The 23,480-nt window shown below is 40.6% G+C and overlaps 1 protein-coding gene across 3 annotated transcripts; it reads left to right on the top strand.

Moving 5' to 3' along the window:
- Positions 1-3,419: 3,419 nt before the first annotated feature.
- On the top strand, positions 3,420-23,444 carry LOC115382297 (G-protein-signaling modulator 2-like). 3 transcript variants are annotated; one of them, XM_030084005.1, is made up of 16 exons: positions 3,539-3,628; positions 4,103-4,159; positions 13,691-13,912; positions 14,179-14,314; positions 14,596-14,735; positions 15,609-15,732; positions 15,849-15,964; positions 16,764-16,919; positions 17,564-17,672; positions 17,872-17,980; positions 18,656-18,750; positions 19,165-19,284; positions 19,967-20,123; positions 21,885-22,070; positions 22,165-22,271; positions 23,086-23,444. In XM_030084005.1, the coding sequence occupies exons 2-16, from the start codon at positions 4,146-4,148 to the stop codon at positions 23,260-23,262; spliced, it is 1,968 nt and encodes a 655-aa protein (XP_029939865.1). In that variant the 5' UTR covers positions 3,539-3,628; positions 4,103-4,145; the 3' UTR covers positions 23,263-23,444. The 3 variants fall into 3 exon arrangements, with proteins under 3 accessions (XP_029939868.1, XP_029939866.1, XP_029939865.1); XM_030084008.1 differs by lacking the exons at positions 3,539-3,628; positions 4,103-4,159 and adding an exon at positions 3,420-3,436; XM_030084006.1 differs by lacking the exon at positions 4,103-4,159 and having other exon boundaries at positions 3,497-3,628.
- Positions 23,445-23,480: the final 36 nt, after the last annotated feature.

Genomic DNA, 23,480 nt, shown 5'->3' with positions numbered 1-23,480 from the left:
TCCTGTGATAAACCTTCACACACAGTCACCTGGGATCTCTTCCAGATTCTGAGTTGTATGAAGCTGTAGAAGATCTCTCTGAGCCTGCCTGTTGTCCCCACATATCTCAAATACATACTGTACGTAATATTGATCCCAAAAGAAGCCTCACCCATCCAACTATAGTGACTGCAGGCTGTGGCACTGACTTCTGAGAGGCTGGTCACACCAAATCCCTCTTCCCTTCCTACCGTGAGCCATTTCAGTGTGCATGCATATCCACAGAAACCGCTCTCCGTCCAGCGCTCACAAAGATAGACTATTAAGAATCCCTATGTGCAAATGCTGTTCTTAGATTTTAGTTCAGCTTTTAACACAACCATTCCCCCACAGCTCATACAGAAACTTGGACACTTGGGACTGAAAACCTCTCTTTGAAACTGGTGCTAGATTTTCTATTGTAGAGACAACAGAAAGTGTGGGTCAGCAGCAACTCCTCCAGGGCCTTCATGCTGAGCACAAGGGTTCCACAAAGGCGTGTGTTCAGCCCACTGCTCTTCTACCTGCTTACCTGACTGTGCACCCTATTCAGCACCATTCACATCAGGTTTGCGTACGAAATGACTGTAGTGGGCCTCATCTCCTCTACCAAGGAAGCCAACTTGTGAGATAAGACAACAATCTCCTCCTCAAAGTGGAAAAAAAACCCAAAGAAATTGCTGTTGGCTTCAGGAGAAGACATTCTGTAAATGCAGTGACCATCAATGTTGTAGCAGTGGAGAGGGCGAGCAGCACCAAGTCAATAGGGGTGCACATGTGTTACGACGTCTCCTGGATCAACAGCATCCCATCGTTGGCCAAGGGCACAATAGAGAGTGTCCTCACGCTCTGCATCACTGTGTGGTATAGAGGCTGCAATGCCTCCTGCCGACTGACCCTGCAAAGCATAGTGAAGACAGCCAGCAAGATCATCGGTGCCCTTCTGCCCTCCCTGACAGACATCGCCAAAACTCGCCCCACCTGCCGAGCTATCACTATCGCCAGTGACACCTCCCAGCCCTTACATCCCTTGTTCAGTCTCCTGCCGTCAGGAAAAAGGTACCAGAGCCTCCAGGCTCGCTCCACCAGACTGTTAAACAGCTTCATCCCCCAGGCTGTCAAGGATGCTGAATTCTGTCCGCTACCTCCTCTTTCTATCCCCCCTTCCCCTGGACCAAAACACATCAACTGCACAGACAGGTATCTATCTATCTATCTATCTATCTATCTATCTATCTATCTATCTATTTTCATATTTCGATCTATCTATTCATATTTCATATTTCTCTTGTTGATTTTTAAGATATTTTTTTCAAATTAACTTCAAATCAATTGATTCATTAACTCAACCAATTCAATACCAATCAATTCAAAACATCAGTTTAAGTTTTTAAACATCACTCAGTGTCCCGTATTATTTCATCTAATTTTTCCCAAGACTGAACAAAAAGTGGTTCAAACTTCAGATTCGGGCACTTTATTTGTCATTGAATTTGAATGTCATCGATGCTAATTGATCATCAGCAGTCATTTATTACAAGTCTGAATATCAGATGTCAGTGGGCCAATAAGTCCTGTGCAGGGACAGTTTTTCTGCAGCCGGGGTGCTTGGCTGGTCAAATTAGTTTCTTCCTCTTCTTAGCTGGGCTTGGTTCAGTCCCAGACTCAGCCTCTCCCCTCATTTTCGTTCTCTGGTGATTCTCAGGGGATGGAGGGGTCCTTGCATGGTCTGCAGAGCTGCAGAAGTCCAAAAAACAAATAGTGTTTCTGATTGGAATGAAGCACTATATGCTTACGATCAGTCCGATAAATTTTTTTTCACATGTATCAAATGAGCAAATAATACTGAATTTACAAAATGTAAAGGTAAAAGCTGATGTAAGGAAATGTTGAAATGCTGGAATTTAAATTCCCAGAAGCTTTGTGATCCTTAATGCGATTAATGCTTTTAATGCCTTGTTCTCCTTTCATAGCCACATTTTATAATTTTAATGTCATAAATAAAGAGAATTAAAATGTCATAAAGACTCCAAAGACATCTTGAGGATGAGTGTGTGTTTGATGCTGTGCGAACCTCAAGTGTGTTTTTCAACTGTTTGAAACAAAGGCTTTTCTTCTTCCAGCATTCATCAGGAAATTATTTGATAACTTCAGCTTCACTATCACATTTTTAGTAATTTTATATGAGCAGTCTCAGGGTTAATAAATAAATAAATAAATAAATAAATAAATAAATAAATAAATAAATAAATAAATAGGGTGTTCCTGTGTATTCTTTCTAGTAAATAAAATGTACAACCATATTTTGTTGTGGTTTAAAATGTTTCGTTGACTGATGATCCTGTTCACATGCCTGTGTATGGATCATCTGACCAGTGGTTGATGTTTGGGTTTGTGATCATCTTGATGGAATAGTTTTATTTGGTTATTTATTACTGTACTTGGTGCCAAGATATGTTTTCAGCCACATTTATGAAACAACTGCACATTTTAATTTTCATTTAATGAGCAAAAAAACTTCAGAAAATGAAAACTAAGATGGATCTAGAAGAAACACCAGTTTGTATTCATCACATTATATTCCAATATCAACTCTCTTTTAAAAGAGCTGTACAAATATGTCCTGGGAAGCAGAGGAAAAGTCAAAGTTTATTACAGTACAGTTCTTCACCACAGGCCCAAGACTGTGCCAGATAGCACTCATTCAAAAGAAACTGCAAACCTTTCAGGAAAACCTCAAAAAAGCTTGCAGCTACCTAAAGCAAGCCTTTGTCAACACAGCATCAACAGCTATTAGAAAGAGCTGACCGACACAAACAAGAGAATCAGTGCAAATATGATAAGCTATCTCAGCTGAAGTGGCAGTCAGGAGGACGGTCAATGACCTAAATTTCAGAGGCTTTCAAAGAACCTGGTATGATGAAAAAAGAAAAAAAGCAACACCTCACCATAACATTAACACAGCAATCTTGTGTCTACAGCACTGGCAGATTCAGAAAACCATAAATCAGGGAATGAAATACGACCAACATAGTGCAGAGCGCACAGGTCAAGACTCAGCACTATGTCTTCATCTAAAGGACAGAGGAACACACTTGTCACAAAGGGCAAATAGTTCAAAAATGAGTAAATACAGCTGAGATAGTTTCCCACGACAACTATGTCTGCATACTTCTACCTTTTACTACTCTTACTATATCAATGAAACATTTAAACATTTAGATGTACGTGACCGAGAGACCGGTCCACACAGAACCAAGAACCTTCTTGCTGTGAGGTAAGAGCGCTAATCACTGCCCCACCGTGCGTCACAAACAAAACTTGATGTGATTGGTAGCTTCTGGAGATTCCGACAGTCCGTGAAGGCAGCAGGAGAGGGGAAGTTCTTCCAGAGGCGGCGTCTTCATCCTGCGGACAGGTGAGTGCTCACACACCTGGATTAAACTGGATTCAGTTGTTTCCAGGATTTTAACACAAGCTTACTTTTCTCCCGAGCCACGTTAGGTTTCGTCTCGGTTTGAGGAGTCGGTAGCTGAAGAGTGTGTGTCTCCGCGGTGCTTCGTTTCTCGGACACGTTGTGGGCGTGCTGTGATTGTTTTTGCTTTCTGTGGTGAGTTTACGGCTCAGGGTTTCGACCACAAACCACGGATTTGAATGTTTCTTTTTCGCTCGGGGAAACGTGTGACAGCTTGTCCACGTCAAACTGAGTCATTTCAGACTTTCTGGTGTGTAACTTCCCCCCCAAACTCTCTGAGTCACGGCAAATTTTCCCTGTCTGGGATGAATGTCATGTTATGATAGGGAGGTAGATGTCGACGAAACTTTTGATTCGTGATTAAACTGATTAAGTGCCAAGCAAATGTTTGATTTATTTGGCTTATTGGTGACTCTTAATCACCATGTAGCTGGTTGTTCTCGTAAATTACGATGACTAAAATACTATATATGTGGGGAAAAACAAGTTGTTTATGGATGTTTACTGTTTAAAACGCATTGATTTTATCATCACTTCGCCCATACAGGAGATTTGGTGTGTGCAGGCCACCCTGTTCTCTCATTTCTCATCCCACTTTGTTCTGTTCAGGGTCTCAGGGCACTGGAGCCAATCCCAACTGGGTGAGAGCAGGATGCACAGGGGCAGGTGACCAGTCCATCACGGCCTCCCTGTTCTGTGAAACCCATACACACAATTGTTTTCAAAGTTTCATTAGAATAAAGCTTATTGTCCTTTCTTTCTTTCTTTCTTTTTTTAAAAGGCAGACTAAGGGTAACAATAATGTTACCCTTCCACTCGGCATGACTGACATTGAATTTTTTTTGTGTCAATACAGCAGTGTTTTGAAAGAAAGTGGCAGAAATACTGAAAAGAATGTAGGTTTCCTGTTGTTGCCATTTGTTTTTGTAATGAAACCACACGTGCATGCAGAGAAAAATCTGCTATAAATATTACCAGTGGTGAAGTCATGGTCTTTCTCAGCTGATAGACTCCTTAATGGGCTCTTTTATTTTTTTCCTCAAAGTTTGGTGTGCCCATCATTTGATTCAGGTGTGCTTAAGCAGGGACCCTCCTGATGACAGTCCTCCAGAACTCAGGACTAGTCACTAATTTAGTGCAAGATGGACAAATGAAAGTGGGTTCAAGTCAATTAAATTTGAATGCTAATTGGGGGTGGCCCACTTGACCCATGCATGTCAGTTGTATTTTTATAGCACCAACTACAACAGTGATTTCCTTTGCAGTTTTACATACAAAAACCCAACAGTCCCTCATGAGCAAGGATAAGTTGGCAGTGGAGGTCAAACGCTTCTGCTGTTCTTGATCAGGAGATAGAGATTTGACAGGACAGAGAGCAGAACATGTACAAACAAGTTGATATCTGACAGCAAAGACATTCACACTGCAGATTTGAAGTGGACAGGAGGAGGCACAGGTCACAAACTTCCAGTTCAGCTCTGATGTCCTGCAGGAAGGTACCGAGAGGACATCTAGATTTATCTCTCAGCTTTTGCAGTTAAACACACTTCACTCTTCTCTGATGATTTTCTATGTGAAGCACAAACTACTTCAGGATAATCTTTAATTACAGAGCAGTCTTCAGTTATGGGTTTAAGTTCAGTTTTCTTTTTAAATTGGCTGTGACCCGTTTTCCTGTGTTTGATAGGGTAAGTCTTTAATGATCGTTTCCCAAGCTTTCGTCAAGAGGGAAAAATAGTTATCACTTCAGACAGCATCACTTAATTGGGGAGGGATTGCTTAGACGTCGTCATATTGAAATGGAGACTAAAGGATTGCTGTGAACAGTGTCTATTTTTGTGCTTTGTGTGTAGTGTTTCCAAAGCTATTTAAGTAAGAGGCAGAGGAATTCAGATGTCAGCTTTTTAATTTACAAATGAAATTTTTTGCTTGGCCAAGTTTTCTTGCAGCCAATTAACATTTTGGAAACTTATTGCGGACTACTTTTGGAACGTGGGCCATTTACAGCCCCATATCATGCAGTCCTTAATCCTAACACATTTAAACACAACTGAATTTATGCAGGGACAGGAGATTTTATTTTATTTTTTACTTTTTATTCTGGTGTTGTTTTCCTCATAGCATCCATTATTAATGAATGTGTCTTCTGCTGTTATTATGCTGTGATTTGCAGCTTAAATAGTCTGTGCAAATATAAAAATACAGTCATCAAATTGTCAGTATTCTCTAAGTACACTTTCAAACACAAAATCAGGACTCTTAAAACATTCTGCTTTTGTATTTAGCTCAAGATGTATTGTTGGTTTTGTTTTGTTTTTTTCCCCCTGAGATATGGATTCTTCAGAGCAGACACAGCCTTGCTTATCCCTATGTCATCACTGATGCCCCCTGAAGGTGTCCCTTAAATCAGGTTGGGAACTGCTGCCTTAAGGCCACCACATACTACAGGATGATCGGGCTGAATTTTGACCCACACCACCTCCTCCCGGTCGAAGTTGACAGGGTCCGATTGTCGGGAGTATGCAAATGAGTTCGGGTCCAAAATTCATGTAGTGTGCAGTGTGTTCCGAGAGATTTTTTCCGGTCGGAGCCACTCGGGAGGCTTCGGAAGGGGAGATCGTAGATAATGAACATGTTTAATATTTCCGGTTGCAAATCCTGTAGTGTGTGGTGCGCTCCGAGAGGCGCCGATCAGCTCTGACTTGACCTGTTCACATCCTCGGAATAAAGCTTCCTGATTGGCTGAACAGCTCCGTCTCACCAAGCTGCTAAAAAAAATCCCCTCTTAGCTGTCAGAGCTGGGGACATGAATATATGTCAGTGAAATATATTCACTATATGACAGTGAAACAGAAAGCCAGAGCTCCTAAACTCAGTAATGCAGAAAATGAGAGATCATTCCTCAATATCGCTCCTGAGTAAACTGTATTTCCTCCATTCAAACCCAAACTCATCTCCGCCAGTCCTGCAAGTATCCCAATGTTTTAATTTATCTACATTATTAACCATCACGGAAGAATGGAGAAAAAATAAATAAAAAAAACTTTCCGCTGACTCCTTGCCTTCAGAGAGCGGACATATCATGAAACTTACCTAATCAAAGCTCATCGAGTTTTTATTCTGGTTTAAAATATCAAATCTGGGGACAAAAAGAATGATTTAAGATATTTGGTGATTTAAAACACTACCTTTTATTTGTCATTTGTCTACTAATTCTACTAGTACTAATTCTACTGCTCCGCTCTGAAAAACACACATTAATAAACTGAATTATTATCAAATGTGGAGGGTAAATTATAAGAAAATGATCTCAAACTATGTTTCCTTATTCCGTCCAGGAACATTTAAATTTTCTGACAAGGTCCCGACAGTCCGTGCTCTGTGTGCATGCAGGGGTGGGTGGGGGGGCGGGTTTGCGCTGACAGCGATACCGATGTGAATGAATGAACTGAGGGAATGAATGAGTTCTCCACCTATTATTTAAAGTGGAGATGAATGTTAAACACAGGAATGAAGGGAAACCGCGCAAAGTCACGATAGACGATGCGAGATTTGGAGGAGTGAGGAGCCGATTCTCGGCTGAAGAATCTGCTAGTGTGTGGTCTGCTCCAGAGCGACACCACACATTAGACGATCAGGAGAGGAAGATCGGGTGCGATCTGTCCTCTGTTGTATTCTAGTGTGTGGTGTCTGAATCGGGGAAGATTGACAAAATCCTGTAGTGTGTGGCAGGCTTTAGACTAGCATGTGTTGCTTTTGTTTTTGTACTTTTATAGCTACAACAGTCAAACACTACAGACAAGAATAATGGACTAACGTATCATAAAGGAAAGTTACTGTTTGATAAATGCTGAAAAGAATGAGTGATTTTTACCAGATGTTATGGTCTGAGCAACAGAAATTGTTACCCTAGTGGAATATATTTGCACTACAATGTCAGTAGTTCACAGAGAATGATGCAATCCACAAAAAGTCATGTAGTCAGCTGTAGTACTGTGAGTGAAAACCCTTCAGTCAGTGAACGAGGTCAAAGGATAATAAAAAGTCACATTCAAGCCAACAGGGAGGCAGAGCAGTCCAGTACAGCTCGGTGCATTGGTATGTGCAAATCAGATCAAATCAAACAGTCCACAGTGGGCACGTGAGCCCAAAGACCTGAGGCGTGAAGAGCAGATAAAACTGGTTGGTGAAGCTCAGGTTTCTTTTGACACAGTTATGGGAACTTGGCATGAATAGTGGTATTTTTGTTCAGCATGGTTTCAGAGGTGAGGGCTTGTGAGGATGACATGAGATTTTCTTGGCACACTCCATGCTGAATTGTGGGTGAAGCAGCATTTTTATTTCTTTCTGTGATGATCCCTTGTAACAAAGATGGATCTACTACATATTGCTATTATGCAATATACAAACCACGAGTGACGCAATGGTACAGTCTTTTTTTTTATTTTCATATACAATCATTTATCCACCTACGTGAGCAACAGGGAGTATCAAAGTGGCTCAATTCATACAGGTAGGAAGAAGCCACAGCTTTCAAACATCAAGTAATCCTCTTTCAATGGGAAGGCAGTACAAAGCAGCAAGGACAAGATTTTTTTTTTTCTGGTTAAAGCACAAGCAACAGCATTTTTTTCTTGCTGCAGCAACTTCAATTAAGCTCTAAAGAATTGCTGATTCAAGTGCATTCCCATCTGCATCCTCTTAAAAGTGCTTGATTGTTAGTATATTTTGCTATTGTGAACATGTGACAGTGAGCTCTTGCTCTTCACCTCCTGTTTCAAGATAAGAGGTGGGATGAAGATGAAGTGACGGTTCAACCCATGCATATAGTGAGTGCAGTTTCTCCTGATGACTTTCACGTGTGTTTGTGTGCCCATTTCTTATCAGTTAGTTTCCAGACTTTCAGACAAAGCTGGTTTCAGCTGAGTTTAACACTTCCAAAGGTGATCCATTATGGTGGTGTTCATCACCGCTACTTTTTCTAGGCATTGGTTAGCACTGATTATCAAGTATGGTGGAATTTGTCTGCAAAGTGCACAGGACAAGAATCACTTACTCTATATTTGCCAGTGGCAGGCTGTATGTGTTACATGACAACATGATTTTATTGGAATTGCAATGCTCCATCATGTTGAGCTCTCAAAATATAAAACCTGAGAAGGTTAAAGATTGCTTACTCATCAAATATTGTGAGCAAATTCAGTCTACATCACCTGGAGTGACAACAGAAGGTGAATAATAACAGATGTGCATGCATGGATATCTTTGTCTTGTGCCATTGACCAGCTAAACACTTTAACTGATTAAAAATGTCTCTGTGCTTGTGCTTATTAGCTCAGATGTGTGCAGCTTCAACAAGTTGTCCCCTCAATCTTAGGCTTCTTACTGTAACATGACTAACTGGGTGATTCTGACTAGGCTGTGGGAGGTCCTCCTCACTGAACACAGTGTGAATTTCTCATAGTTGGACTGAAGCAGTTATTTGAACATACACCTGATTGCAGGTTAAGTTTTTGTGCTTTATGCTTGTACTTACAGAAAACATTTACAGCAGCACTTCTTTGCTTAGTGTTTATTTTTTTCCATTGTGTAACTTATTGTGTATGCAAATGAAATAGACCTGGATTACATCATACACCAGTCACTTCAGGCGCTGAGTGCAAGTTTTGTCAAGTCGGTGTGCTGTCAGGTCTTTTTTGCTCTGAATGAATTCCAATCGCAGTGAACAGCAGGGTTTGCTGTCAGCTGGTATTTTTTTTTTTTTTTTTTTTGAATAATGTCTTTCTATTGTTTTTCAACAACAATTACAAAGACAAAAATAAACAAACAGAACAAACAAACAGCACCCCACCCCAGCTCTACCGGATCATAGAATGAATAAAAAGAAATGCAAAGCTTGAATATATTACAAAAAATGAAAGTTATGTTAGCCTGTCAGAAGATACACCTTCAAAATAAGTCAGAAATGGCTGCCACTGATCATAGAATTTTCCAATGCAGCCTTTTGTAGTGTGATGGATTTTTTCCATGTCAGCTGGTATTTGTGCACAGACATTTTCATGAATTAGCTTTGTAAGCAGTGTGACGCGAGCGGTGGAAAAACAGTGAGCTCGAAGAGGAGATGAGTCCAAGTTGGGTGGTCCACTTCTCTTTTGTTTTTTTTTGTGCACAATTAAAGTGCAGAAATTGCAAAAAGGTGCATCGGAGGATTTTCCAGAGCTAGGTTTCCCCAGCAGCAGCGTAGCCCACAGCTGCCACTACCACAATCACTGCTGTCTGAATGTCTTTGGGCCCTTATATACATTCAGTCTAACAGGGTGAAACCATAAAACTCCCTGGGGTGTAAAACATAATATTAGTTCACTAAAACTATTTTAAAATTCTCCACTACAAAACTCCTAATACTAACCTAAAGATAACAAAACCTATACTTTAAGGTGCATTAAGAAGTTTGCACGTTTTATGCGAAACAGCGCCCCCTGCAGGCCTTGGGGGTAATGCACCTTAGTGTGCCTGTGGCTTCCGTGCACAGAAGAGGGGAACTCCTTCCTCGCTCTTTTAGTAGCGCTCGAGTAAAATGTAAGTTTCTTTTACCTGGTGGAGTCTGTGCTGGAGCTGTGGCAGTGCTAGAAGCCAGTCTTTTCTTACTTTCTGGAAGATCCTGCTCAGTTGTTGCTCACTAAGCATCTGGCGGAGTAATGGCAGACAAAACGAAACCTAACTAAATCAGGCCAGCCGGAGTGTGCATTACGTCATTCCTCTCAAATTCTCCCCAAAAAAATTGTGGTGCTGGACTGGCACTGCAACTTTCAAGTGACAATTTAGCGCTGTTAGCGGTGCATGTAATGAATATGTCAGGGCACATTGTACACATCATTAAAAATGTGTAACATATTTATGGTAGAAAATAAGTACTTTTAAAGTTGAAAAACTCCTTAATGCACCTTTAAGAATAAACCAAACTAACTACCCAAATAAATACATGAAATCCTAAACCATATCTAAAATCTGTGCAACCACCCCCCACCCATTTCCACTCTTGGTCCAGCCCGGAAGATGAGTAAAAATCACACATACACTTCACCCCACAATCACACATCCAACACCCTCTCACACTCACTGCATGCATGCCAACACCTAAAAGAAAAGCCAGTCAAAAAAAGGCACATGCACATTACCCAATCTGATTTGTCATATGTTTGTCTTGCAGGCCCGACACCATCACCAAATCCGACCGGACCCAGACAAACAGCCTTTCAATAAATAAATAATTTAAAAAGACAATCATGCAAATTCTTTCTTTATGTGCACATTAGCCTTCTTAAAAGTGCTGTGTGCATGAAAGTGCTAAGTGAGTGAGAGAAAGTGTCTCTGTGCAAAGTGCAGTGCATGTCACACCTGACAACCAGGCTGTTCGTCACAAACTGCAAAATCTGTTTTAAGTGCTCGCAACGTAGTTTTTATCCAGATTGAAATATATTATCCTGTGCTACATGTAGATATTGCAGTAAAGATGTTTAAAGAATTTGAGTGTTACCAACCTGTACAGTTGTTTCTTTTCCTAAATGGGCTTGGGTTTTGCAGAACAGTGTCCTTTTGCCTATACAGGCTGTCATTGCTTTTTGTTGGCAGATTCTGTAGTTTAGTGTCACATGGCCTGTTGGTGTGCTCAGGGCCAAGCGGGTGGTGAGGTGAAGTTACTTCTCCCTGCAGAGGTCATGTCGGTCCGGATATCCTAATTAATTTAGTCAAGTGGATTTCTTCGGATTGGCAGCTGACTTGCTAGAAGCTTTGGAGAAGGGATTGTGAAGTGGTGTCAATTTATTTCAAGCCTTTCTTTTACTAATACATCATTATGCTGTCACTGTGGGCAGAGCCTTTAGCAGTAACTGAGAACAAAAGCTCTCAAACCATCTAAGTGAATAGAGGGTGAAATATTTTTGAGAGGTCAAAAGTCTATCCAGTCTGCTGGCCACCCAATGATTATTTCATGGAGTGTTGCGCAAATAGCCTTAGGGTTCACTGGAGCCACTTAGAGTGGCTATAATTACCTCTGGGATCTCGTCTAATTGAAAGTGACACACACCATCAGGTGGCTAAGACATGCAGGCTACAATTGCTAGATGATAGAGCAATACAGCAAGTTGGATGCTTCTCTGACTGCTCTCACAACAATGTGTACACCGAATCAACTTGCTGTTAATTTGTAGTGGCTTAAACGAACGGTTTCTTCTCCTTGGCGCATGACAGTCGCGGTCCACGTGAATGCTGAGAGGATAAGTCCTTTGTTTTGCTCCTGCCGCTAGTTAGCAGGGAGCGAGAAAAGAAGGCAGCAGGTCCGAGAGAGTTGTTTTTTTTTTTTTTTTTTTAATTGTCGGTGAACCCTAAGCCTTGTGGATTCATGCGTTATGAGTATGCCCATGAAGGAAGAGAAATTAAAGGGTGTTGTGCTGGAAGAGCTGTGTTTGCTCCAGAGAGTGATCAAGAAGCTTGAAATGTCCATCGTGTCAAATTGCCTGAAGTGCATCAGAATGGGGAGAGGTAAAAGGTATGTGCACTTCGGTGTTGTTATGGGGGTTTTCAGGAAAAACTGTAGTTCTTGAATCATTGATAACCACAGCTAATGTATGTCATCGTTTAAGCCGACATGCATGTTTTTCTGCAGTAAGAAGAAACTGAAGTAAGTAATATACCATATAGGTTATTCTGTTGGGGGGTGCAGAGCTTGAACATCAGTTTCCATTTGCATCGTCAGAGTTTCAGTAGCCGAATTTGTTCTAATACTGAGTGAATTAGCTCATCTTTATTTTTTTAAAAGTGTTTTAAAAATATATTTTTGGGTTCACTGTCTCAATGTATATACACTAATATGTACATACATTGTTTCTATGTGTTTAGAAGAAAATTCAATTCTTTCTTTGACTCTTTTAAAAAAAAGTGTTGGAAATTCAACAGGAGCCAACTAAAGTCCATTTAGCCTACTTTTAAAATGTTCCTTTTAACATTTGAATGGCAGATTTACTCTAAATCTCACTTTTCTTGTGTAATACTGAAAGTTTAGACTCTCTAAGCTTTCTTTCTATACGCCACCACAAAAGCATTTGGGTTGAATCTGTGTTCGTGGTTAAGAGTAAGGTATATATTTTCATTCCAGGGTAATTGTGGTGACAGACTAGAAAGATGCCTATTTTAGATTTTGAATTTTTGTGTCTGGATTTACAAGGACTTCTTTTTGTTTTGCCTCATGTGTTTATTTGTGGGAAGGAATTGCCACACTGAAGCACGGAAGAATCCCATCAGTTCTTTGGGTCAAGTGAAATGAACTTGCATATGAAACTACCAAGCGTAGACCAGAGGAGAAAATGCTGTGCTGCACATGTGGTGCCTTTGCTGATTTTTATGAACAGTTATGGATGCAGCTCAGCACATCTAACTCTTGTCTTTCATATTTGTTAGTAACTTACAATAATGACAAAAGATGAAATGGAGATTATTCTGTGACATCAATATTTGCTTTCTGTTTTGTACATAAAGTATTTTTTCATTTTTATTCTATACATAAAACAACTATGACTCAGATGTTTCTTCAGCGCCTTATGACAATGTGAATGTGACTCACAACGCAAGTCAGGAAGTATGATTCAGTTTGTTTCATTTGATTACTGTCTCAATGGAAAATTTGAGAGGTCTTGCTCGTTTTCCTGACGTGACTATAGGAATTTTATCCAACCTCTTTGTTTTAAGCTTGCTATCTAAAACTGTAATACTGAAACCTCTACATTTAGGAAGAGATTTCTTGCCTCAGTTGGATTATATAAGGGCCCTTTCTGAGTGAAGGTGGGATGAGGTCTCCTTGTACATGTCAGTTTCGTCAATCAGTCCCTCATATAATTTTTAGCTGAATCTTTGTCTCCAAAATGCCCATAGGTTTTAATATTAGTGTGTGGGTGATGACCTGTCTGTTTATTTTAGACTGGTGGGCGATCGAGGCTGTGGCCTTCTTTTGTCCATTGTAGACTGTCGTGTTGGACAAAGATTTACGGCAGCTGGATAATGCACAGTGCCGCAGTGGTTAGTGCTCTTGCCTCACTGCAAGAAGGTCCTGGGTTCAAGTACTGCTTGGGGCCTTTCTGTGTGGATGGATGGATAAAGCTGTACCTTGAGTTCCCTCTAACGCCACTTCCTTTTTCACTGCAGAATGGACTTGTCGTGTCTTGACCTGGCCTTGGAAGCCCAGCTATCTTGCAAGCTGGGAAACTATCGCAGGGGCGTGTCTTTTTTTGAATCAGCCATGCAGGTGGGAACTGAAGACCTCCAACTACTCAGCGCCATCTATAGCCAGATCGGATATGCCTACTTTCAGCTCGGAGAGCATAACAAAGCACTGGAGTACTATGACTATGACCTCAGGCTTGCACGGTAAACATTTTCAAAGCTTTAGTATAGATTTCTTCCCTAAGCGTTTGTCTATTTTCAATTTGTATGATGGACCTGGGAGAAAAAAATAACTTTCTCCCATTTGTGTAATTTTTTTTTTTTTTACCTCTATTTCTCTATTACGAATCGTGCAAAAGGGATAGTTTGTTTCTTTAAATATGTATTTCATCACTGTCCCTGTACAACTGTACTGTCTTTCCTGTTGCGTTTTCATTCTAACCGATAACACAATACATATGCAATTTCAGCACCATCGGCGATAAAGCTGGTGAGGCCAAAGCCTGTGGTAATCTTGGACATGCGTTAAAGTCCGTAGGACGGTGTGATGAAGCAGTGCCATTCTGCCAAAGATATTTGGATATTACCAGAGCCATGTCTGATAAGGTAGGTCGATCACATTGAGAGTTTCTGTCTTCTTCTGTGATTTTGGCAGTTTAGTTTCAATTTGAAGCTGCTGATCCAGGTATATTTACAAACATACTGCATAACATGTTTTGAGGGAGCTGAACAGTTTCCTTGATCACCGACTCTGCATACAGACGTCAAACTTTTTTCAGGAGTGGTTACAAACAGGAAAGCGTGGTGTCTGTGTAATTTTAGGTGTGTAATTACAGAACTGCTCACTTTGGTTTCCCTCTGTAAAAAATCTGGTGTGCCCGCTGCAGGTTGGCCAAGCCCAAGCACTTTATATTTTTGGGAACGTGTACCACGCCAAGGCTATGGAAATGTCCTGGAGTGGAGTGGAACCAGGACATTTCACAGCGGAAGCAACAGCGGCCCTAAAGAAGGCTGTACAGTACTACGAGTGAGTTGGCATCAGTCGATCACATTGTTTCTTTTGAAAATCTTGAAGAGCTGTACACATGAACTGACTGTCCTGTTCTGTTTGGAGCAATGCTGTAAGGAATCTCTATCTGAGATGAGTTTTTTTTTCTCAAAGTTATGACGATGAAATAGTTCAACTCAAGATTATTCTTGTATTTTATTTTTCTCTGGGTTTTAGTCAGGTCTTATAGCCTTTTTTTAAGAAGAGGTTCATTATTACAACGCGTTTTGACATCAGGTGTCCTTAATAGGTTTCCTGGACTTCAACAAGGAAGGTTTATTTAGGAACTTAAAATTGATAAAGTGTCAGATTATCAGTCTGTTGTTGACAGGTTAAACTGTCAAACTTTGTCACATTTTAAGGTTTTCAAGCCACAACTTTATGACTACCTGCCTAACAACGTGTAGATTCTTCTTTTCGTTCACCAGAACAGGCCTATCAACGCATGGACTCCAGTTGCTATCTGAAGCTCTGCTGTGGCATCTAGAGCCAACATATTGGCAGCAGATCCTCCTTTGGGAGAGGCATGGTCCTCTATGGGGTCATGTGCATCAGAGAGCGCTGGTCATCCATGACCCTTTAATCAGTCTATGATATTTTCTTCCTTGGGCCACTTTCAGCACACATTGATCACTTTCAGGTTTTCACACTTCAACTTTCAGAACTAAATATTTGGTCTCTGCTTGATATTTTGGATTCACAATAAAGAGATAATCCGTGTCAAGTACTTCACCCATGTGATCACAATGATATGGCTGATCAGTGTTTATATAGTGCTAAATTCTAATAAAAATTATTTGCTAACATGCTAAGATCTCCTCATACCCTCTTTTTTTTTTTCCTTTTACAAAGGGTTAATCTATGCCTAGTGGAAGAGCTCGGCGATCGGGCAGCCGAGGGCCATGCCTATGGCAAACTTGGCCACACGTACCATCTCCTGGGTGATTTTGAACGTGCAGTTGCTGCACATGAAAAGGTAGTATGTCTTTACTTCTTTCAATAATATTTCTCAGTCTGCGATGAAGGAGGTGTTCCATGTTTTAATCCTGGCTCGGTTACAGTAATGTGCATCTGACTTTTAATTCTTGGCAGCGACTGCTCATTGCACAGGAGTTTGGAGACAGGCCGGCTGCACGACGGACCCATGGTAACCTGGGCAGCACATACATCTACCTAGGCCAATACGAAAAGGCAATCTTCCATTATAAGTGAGTAAATGTGAGCTCATTGAGTTCCTCACCTTGTGATTGTTGATTTTGATTCAACACATATTTGGAACTCAAACAAGTGAATCAAAGTGACAATTTCCCGTGTCATGTTTATTCCACAAGAGCTGCAGCAACAATTGAAAAAAAATATTTAATCACAGTAATGAATAGACAATGAGAAAAAAAGCCAGATTACCAACAAAACAGATTTTAATCAGTGATGTTAGAATTTTGGTTAATCAAATCATGGCAACATCCTCTGGAGTTTTATTTGTATCCACAACAGAAACATTAAAAAAAAAAAAAAAAAAAAAAAAAAACAAAAAACAACAACAACAAAACTTTTTGCTAGGAGGCGTGCATGTCACACACACACACACACACACACACACACACACACACACACACACACACACACACACACACTCAGTCACAGGATGTGGGTCGTTTCAGTTTTCACTGATATTGAATACTAGTAGAAATTTGGGCTCAATAACAAAGGTTATGCAAAGTGCTACACAAACTGTTTTACTTTTAGCTGATTGTACACAAATACATCACAATACACATCATTGCATAAAAACACAATCATAAATTAACCCCACCATTCCCAGTCTCAACTACAAACGTGTAATCTCTGTGAGCAGCATGAGATCAAATGCACAGACTGTTAGTCCTCTTCTTCTTTGTTCACACTCTTCAAAGACTTCTTCACCAAGAAAATTTAGGACTATCATTCTCCCCCACCTGCCCTCCATTGTGTGACCTTATTCTTCTTCCCGCTTTCTTTTGCCCTCAGAAGAACACTGGTGCTCACCAGGCTGCTGAACGAGCGAGCCTTAGAGGCTCAGGTGAATTACAGCATAGGAAATACTTACACTCTGCTGCAGGACTTTGGAAAAGCTATTGACTACTACCAGAAACATCTGGCCATCGCTCGGGAACTCAATGACAGGTATGAAAGCCATTTATTGCCAGTCATTGTTAACTGGCATAAACAAGTGATGTGACATTAGTGGTTTAGCTTGGTAGCACAGATCCAATACTTAAAAACCAGCAACAAGGAAGCAGAGGAAGGTCCAGGAAAGCCATGCCTTCACAAAGACGTGAAAGTTACTTTTTTTTTAGACTTCAATAAAATGGTGGTTTTAGCATCCAAAAACAATTTTTTTAAGTTGCCTCCACAATAATGTGTTTAATTATGGACTTTTAAAATGACAAAATAGACTATTTCTCCACTACATCTCTGGTTGAATGGAAACCCTGTAGTATAGTCTGAGAGTACCTCTCTTTTTATAGCCTTGGGAAACCCAAAGAATGTTCTCCTGTGAATACTTGGTTTTGGAAATGTCTACATGCAAAAAAAAAAAAAAAAAAAAAAAGCTGTACAAGCATAACTTTAGAGCATTCCTGTGAAAAACAGGAATGTGTTATACTCTGAAATGTATAGATGAAGGGCTCTGACAATTGCTGAATTGTCTTATGCCAGCTGTTGCAAAATGTACATAAGTTCATGTTAGGAGCAGAGTGTTGTGATGATCACCATTGCCATTATTGCATAAATCGAGCTGAGCTTGTTGTGTCTGTTTCTCACTGCAGGGTCGGAGAGGCCCGAGTGTGCTGGACTCTGGCTAACTTGTACACGACCATGTCCAACTACGAGCACGCGATAAATTATACACGTAAACATCTGGAAATTGCTTTGGAGGTGATAGTTCATAGTTTTCCCTTCTGCCTGAGTCTGTTCATCATTTTCATCACACCACACTGCCATCTATTGGTCACATCGGGAACTGCACCTAACAGGGACTTCACATGCATACACTGTTGATATGAAGTTGAACTGAATGGCTTTTTTTTCTTGAGGATCATGCACACATCAGAATTTAATGTTATCATTTCTGCAGATGGGGGATAGAAATGGAGCAGCAACTGCAAGAATGAATTTACTGGACCTCCAGCAGGTTCTAAGGCTCAAATCCAACACCACTGCCACTTCACTGGAAGAGCAGTCAGGTAAATCACTCAGATTCAAGATGTTTTTACTGACATCACACCAAAGGACTTTTTTTTCTCTTTTTTTTTTTTTTTTAAGGCAAGTGGTTTTCAGACTGTTGGACTGATCTACCCTGGGTGTCACCAGAAGAGTTACACCTCGCTCTCCTGCTCAGTTTATCTCCTTTTAACTTCATGTCGAAACTATGAATACAGGAATAGGCAGAGTTGATTAAACGTCAGTTTAAATACAAAAACAATACAAAACCTCTAATGGTTGATGCAATTAATGTTTGTTTTTTTTTTTTTTTTTGTTTTTTTTACATTGTTCTTTTTTATTGTCCAAGATTTCTAACAGCTAGTACCAGTTTCTTAAAATGTGAGAAACATTTGCTTGGTCGTCAAGAACATTTTACATCTTAGTATGTGACAAGTCAAGTGCAGTAATTTAGTTCAAGCTCTGCGTACTTTGTCCACTCTCAGTGGACCACTCTCACAGAGTCTCACTGACTCTCAGTGATTGGTTTTTAATAAAGTGTTTGCCAGAAAAGTCAGGTAATCATTTTGTGTTGACATTATGGAAACAAGATCCCAGAATCACCTTAACTTGTTTTTTTGTTTGATAAGCTGTTGCTCTCATGTTATGAAAATGCTTTGTAAAGTTAACAAATGTGTATTATTTTCTGTTCACTGTAGTGCAGTCCCCATCCAGTATTCAAAGCAGTCCAGAGGCCCAGAAAGACAGTCCACGTCCTCAGAAAAAGCAGAGTGAAGATTCTCCTTCACCTCCAGTATGTATAAAATGACCTGTAGTATGGACCTTTTTGTTTTTTCACTTTCAAACCTAGTGGATACTGCCTCCGAAACATTGCTTATGTTGCAGTTAAACTCTTTAATCTGCATCTGTGTATATTAAATAACTGCAGTTTGAAATGAGCCATGTTTATTTTGACAAATCAAGTTCATATTATGAAGGCTCCCTTCTATTGTAGTGGCTCAGTTTCTTATTCTGTAGGTGGTTTGAGGAAACAACACACTTATTTTATTTTTGGAAATATTTTTCACAAGTAGTGTATATTTAATATAGTTATATCTTATTTTGGTGCATAACTCAGAATATTATCACATTGAGGAAACAATCATGATACATTTCCTGTATCCCCTGAGTATTCAAGGTTTCAGTTACGCTCTTCCCCTCTCGGCAGCTGAGAAGCAAAAAACACGATGAAGAGAAACGTGACGCCGAGTCACCCGTTCAACCTGAAGAACCTGAGCACGCCACCGAGTCCACTGACCCTGAGCCAGATGTGCTGGCGTCTCCCGAGGTATTTTCTGGTCACTGGCAACAAAAGATCCGAGCAAGCCAAGTTTAATCGCAACAGTGATTCTCTGCAAAGACGAAGTGAAGATTAAATGCATATTATGTCAAAGGGGTCATGTTTGAGAAAGTGAGGCAGTATTGCAGTACGGGGTCATCGTTTGTGAATCATGTGTTTCAAAGCGATGTCCTAACACCTTGGAGTGACTTTATGGCCAAACTGACTTGAGGGCTTTTCAGTACAAGTGGTGATGAATTAACTGTAGCCTAAGGAATGCTGTGCAAAAAACACAACTTCTACAACAAGTTCAATCTGGGGTGGGTTTTCCTCTTGAAAATGGTTAGTTTTATTCATTGAGTATTAATTTGTCCAAATCCACTACCCTTCAAATGAAGTGCTCATCAGATGTTTTTAATCAATGTCTGTAGAGATCTGCATTTTCTGTCAGCTACAGGTTAAAGATTTTCATGGTTTAGACTGAGCCAAACCATTATTTCTTACTGAATAATCACATAAACATGCTTTATAATTATGTGGTTAGAAAATATGAAAAATAAAATGTTTTACTGTTCACAATGTTGAGTGTTTTCTGAAAGTCGGGGCAGTCTTCTGGGCTATTTGAATGCCTCATTTGCCGGTTTTTCTCCTGAGGATACTGAGATGCCTTGTTTATGTTTTAATGCTGCAGCCAGGATCACTGGACACTATCGGGGAGGACACCTTTTTGGACTTCCTCTCTCGCTTTCAGAGCCACAGGATGGACGATCAAAGGTGTACTTTGGATGGCCAGACCAATTTTCTTACGTCCACTCCCTCCTACACCCCACCTGTAGCTGAAAGGAAATGTGAGTCAGCCCTGTGTTCTCATTGGTATTCACCACCTGACAGCATAGTATTTTATATTTTTTTAATCTTATCTGTGGCTGTCAAATATATGACCGATCATCCCAACCAAGAAACTTCAAATCCTGATCCTCTAGTTCCATGACCCTGCATGTTTTAAAATGTCTTTCCTGCTCAGACATGGCTGCATCTGATTACTGAATCCTCGCAAAGCTCTGCAGAGAGCCCCAGTCTCTCATTACAATCAGGTGTATTGTTGCAGGTAGACTTCTAAAACATGCAGGACTGCACCCCTCTAGTACCAGGAGTGGACATCTCTGACCTGAAAGACTGGACGACAGTGTGTTTAGCTCAGTGCTCCATGCTTAAGTCAGTTCCACCATATTGAGACTAATTTGGACCAGTTAATTTGCTTACAGTGAAGAGAAGCCAAAACCCCTCAATGCAACATGTGCATAAATGTTCTTGTGCATGTTGAATGTTGTCAGTCCTTCATTTTGTGTCAGAGATGACCTGAAGTTGTACTCCTCCAAACCCTGTAATTTGTTGTTTCTTCATGAACACAACAGTATCGATTTATGTTTTTATGTCTTGTCCAGGAAGTACACTGACACTTGGGATGCAGTTTAGGTGGTTTAATATAACATCTGCTTGCACAGTCACACACACTGGATTGCTTCGGGTACAATGTAGCTACAGCATGGAACATACAGTCTGAAGTAGTGCTGTACTTAGCAGTGCATTGCTGATTGGAACAGAACTAAGCAAAACAAAGCGACGTGCTCAACAAAAATCACAGCAACCCGGTCCCCTCTGCCCAGCTGACTGCAGGTAAACACGCCCCTTTTGTAGCTACCTGTCAATCACCGCATGCATCACATGACCCAAGCTTCTACAGTGGCTGTGGGTGGAGGTGGTTTAGAAGGCTTAATAGTGATACTTTAACAGCTGCCCTGGTCATGCTGGTTTCTCACTTCTACGTTTTCTGGATGTTGCCTCTAAAGTGTTCCTGTTGTGGCGTCCTTGCAGGAAGGCTGCGGCTACCACCTGGACCTGTTCCGGGTGGGGATGCTCATGGCGGATAGTGATGGTTGCTGAAGCCGCCACAGCAAATTAATTTCTAAAATGACAGGAAGCAGCAGCAACTAAAAAGCTGGTGGTGAAGACTGGAAAATAGAAAAAGGGAACTCTTATGAAGGAAAGGTGTTTATCTCAGGGCATCTATACAGTACTCACGAGAAGCTAGGGGTATTAGACTTTTGGATGAAGCTCCAGGATAAACTTAAGTGTCTACATTGTTTCAATAAATGGTTTGAGATGAGGAAATTGCCACTGGATGCCTCCACTAAAATGCTCTACTTTCTTGATGCATCACTGTAGCATGATTTTTTTTTTTTTTTCAAAAAATTTCACCTGAAAGCCACATATCCTGAACTTTTGTGACCAGTGTGTGTAATACCAAACAGGACAGTTGTCAATTTCAGCTGTTACTTTGGTTGGTGGTAGCGTACAGTAAATAAAGTAAATGTAAGTTTTAGTGCTCATGTAGAGTCAAAGCTCTTCATGACCTTCCCTCGTCACCAGAGGTCATTTTCTACTTGTACAATCACTCATGTTGGGCTGGGCATCACTTAGCTTCTTGGGATAACTAATTAGATATCTTATCCACCTTACTACCCCTATACAGATTCATAATGTAAAAGGAGGCAGAATCCCACATTATTTAGCCTCGCATAGTAATGTTGTTTTCTTTTTCTCCATAGCCATTCCGGGACTCACCACACCATCGCAGGATCCTGGTCATTTCCTGGAGCTGCTGGCCAGCTCCCAGGCCCGTCGTCTGAACGACCAGCGAGTGAGCCTGAGCCATTTTCCTGGCTTACGTCCCAGCACATCCAGCCAGCCTCGTACACCATCCACCTCCAGCACAGATCAAGTCCCCTCTCAAGGTGATGAAACACGAGGCACTGCCCCTGTATTTGCCCTCCAGCTTTTTGTGCTCATATTTTGACTTTTTTTTTTTTTTTTTTTGACTCCTCCCAGCCACCACAGCAGGTTCCCCTCAAACACCCTCCCAGTGCGTTCGCCACGAGGCCAGTACAGAGCCGTCTGAGGACAGTGTCTTCCATAGCATGGTGGAGAAGTCCCAGGTGAGAATAAGTCCTGCCTGATACAGACGTCTACATATCTAAAACTCATTATCAGTGATGGCAGAGTCCTGATGCGTGATTGTTTCATAATTTAGATCTCTAGATTTAGAAATACTAATCTACATTAACAGTGATAAGCTCATGCTTTGATTAATTTATGATTTAATTCTAATGATGGGCTCTGATGTGCCATTAAAAAATGTTCTCTATGTTCAGATGTGTATATCTGGGCAGATATTTACATCCTGCTGTGTTTAAGACTCACAGAACTCTTTTAATTTTCCTTTTTGAAATGCTACAATTGAATAAGTCACAATTTGTGCTCCACTGCATTTTTTTAGGGGGACTAAGTATGGATTTATTCAGAAAACAATTTGGTAAAAGAGTCCACATTTATAGTTTATGTTCACATCCTTTTAGATGAATGTTTAGGTTATAGATTTATAACACAAAAGAAAACTTGTGAGACATTTATCTGGTGGAAATGTGTTTTTGTTTTTGGCTTTGGTTTTTTTTCCTTTTTTACCCTTAGGCGAATACTTTTGTCAAACATGTCTTTGATTTTAAGTCTTTATTTTCATGTCTGAAAAACAATGAAAACACGAACTTCCCAAAAAAACAAGATCAGTATTATCAAAATGTAAAACCTTAACTTTATTCATTTTACAGTTCAAAATGGCAAATTCAGAGCAGTTGAGAAACGTTGTCTCAGACGTTACTGTACCTACTTACTGCTTAAAATAAAATAACATTCAGATTCTGATTTTTTTCTCTCTTTTTTTTTAATGCTTAATTTGTTTTTGCTCTGCTTCAGGGCTCCAGCTGGAGCGGCGAGAGCTTTGCTCTGCCTACCAGAAAAGCACAAACTCTGCCGGATGAGGATTTTTACAATTTCATCGTGTCTCTCCAGTCCAGAAGGATGGAGGAGCAGCGTGTCCCCCCTCCCCCTGCCATTACCCCCACTGAACCGGACGAAAAACATGGAGTGTAGTGGGCTTTTTTGTTTCCTTTGTCATCTCCTAGGAATGAGGAAGGAATGAGGGTGTCTACTTGTTTGTTTAAAGGTGCATTAAGGAGTTTGCACGTTTTATGCGAAACAATGGCCCCTGCAGGCCTTGGGCGTAACTGCAGCTTAGTGAAACACTTGTGCCTGTGCTCGCATCCATGTACGTGCACGGAAGAGGAGAACTCCTTCCTTGCTCTTAAAGT

The sequence above is a fragment of the Salarias fasciatus genome, chromosome 23 (genome assembly GCF_902148845.1).
Source record: "Salarias fasciatus chromosome 23, fSalaFa1.1, whole genome shotgun sequence".
Taxonomy (NCBI): Eukaryota; Metazoa; Chordata; class Actinopteri; order Blenniiformes; family Blenniidae; genus Salarias; species Salarias fasciatus.
The sequence above is the reverse complement of the archived record's forward strand: the minus strand, read 5'-3'. Positions and strand labels throughout refer to the sequence as shown.

Excerpts from the sequence above, each read along its gene's own strand:
- LOC115382297 (XM_030084005.1), top strand. Across the intron at positions 14,736-15,608 it reads AAGGCTGTACAGTACTACGA|GGTTAATCTATGCCTAGTGG; the intron begins GTGAGTTGGCAT and ends CCTTTTACAAAG. Across the intron at positions 19,285-19,966 it reads ATGTGCTGGCGTCTCCCGAG|CCAGGATCACTGGACACTAT; the intron begins GTATTTTCTGGT and ends TTAATGCTGCAG.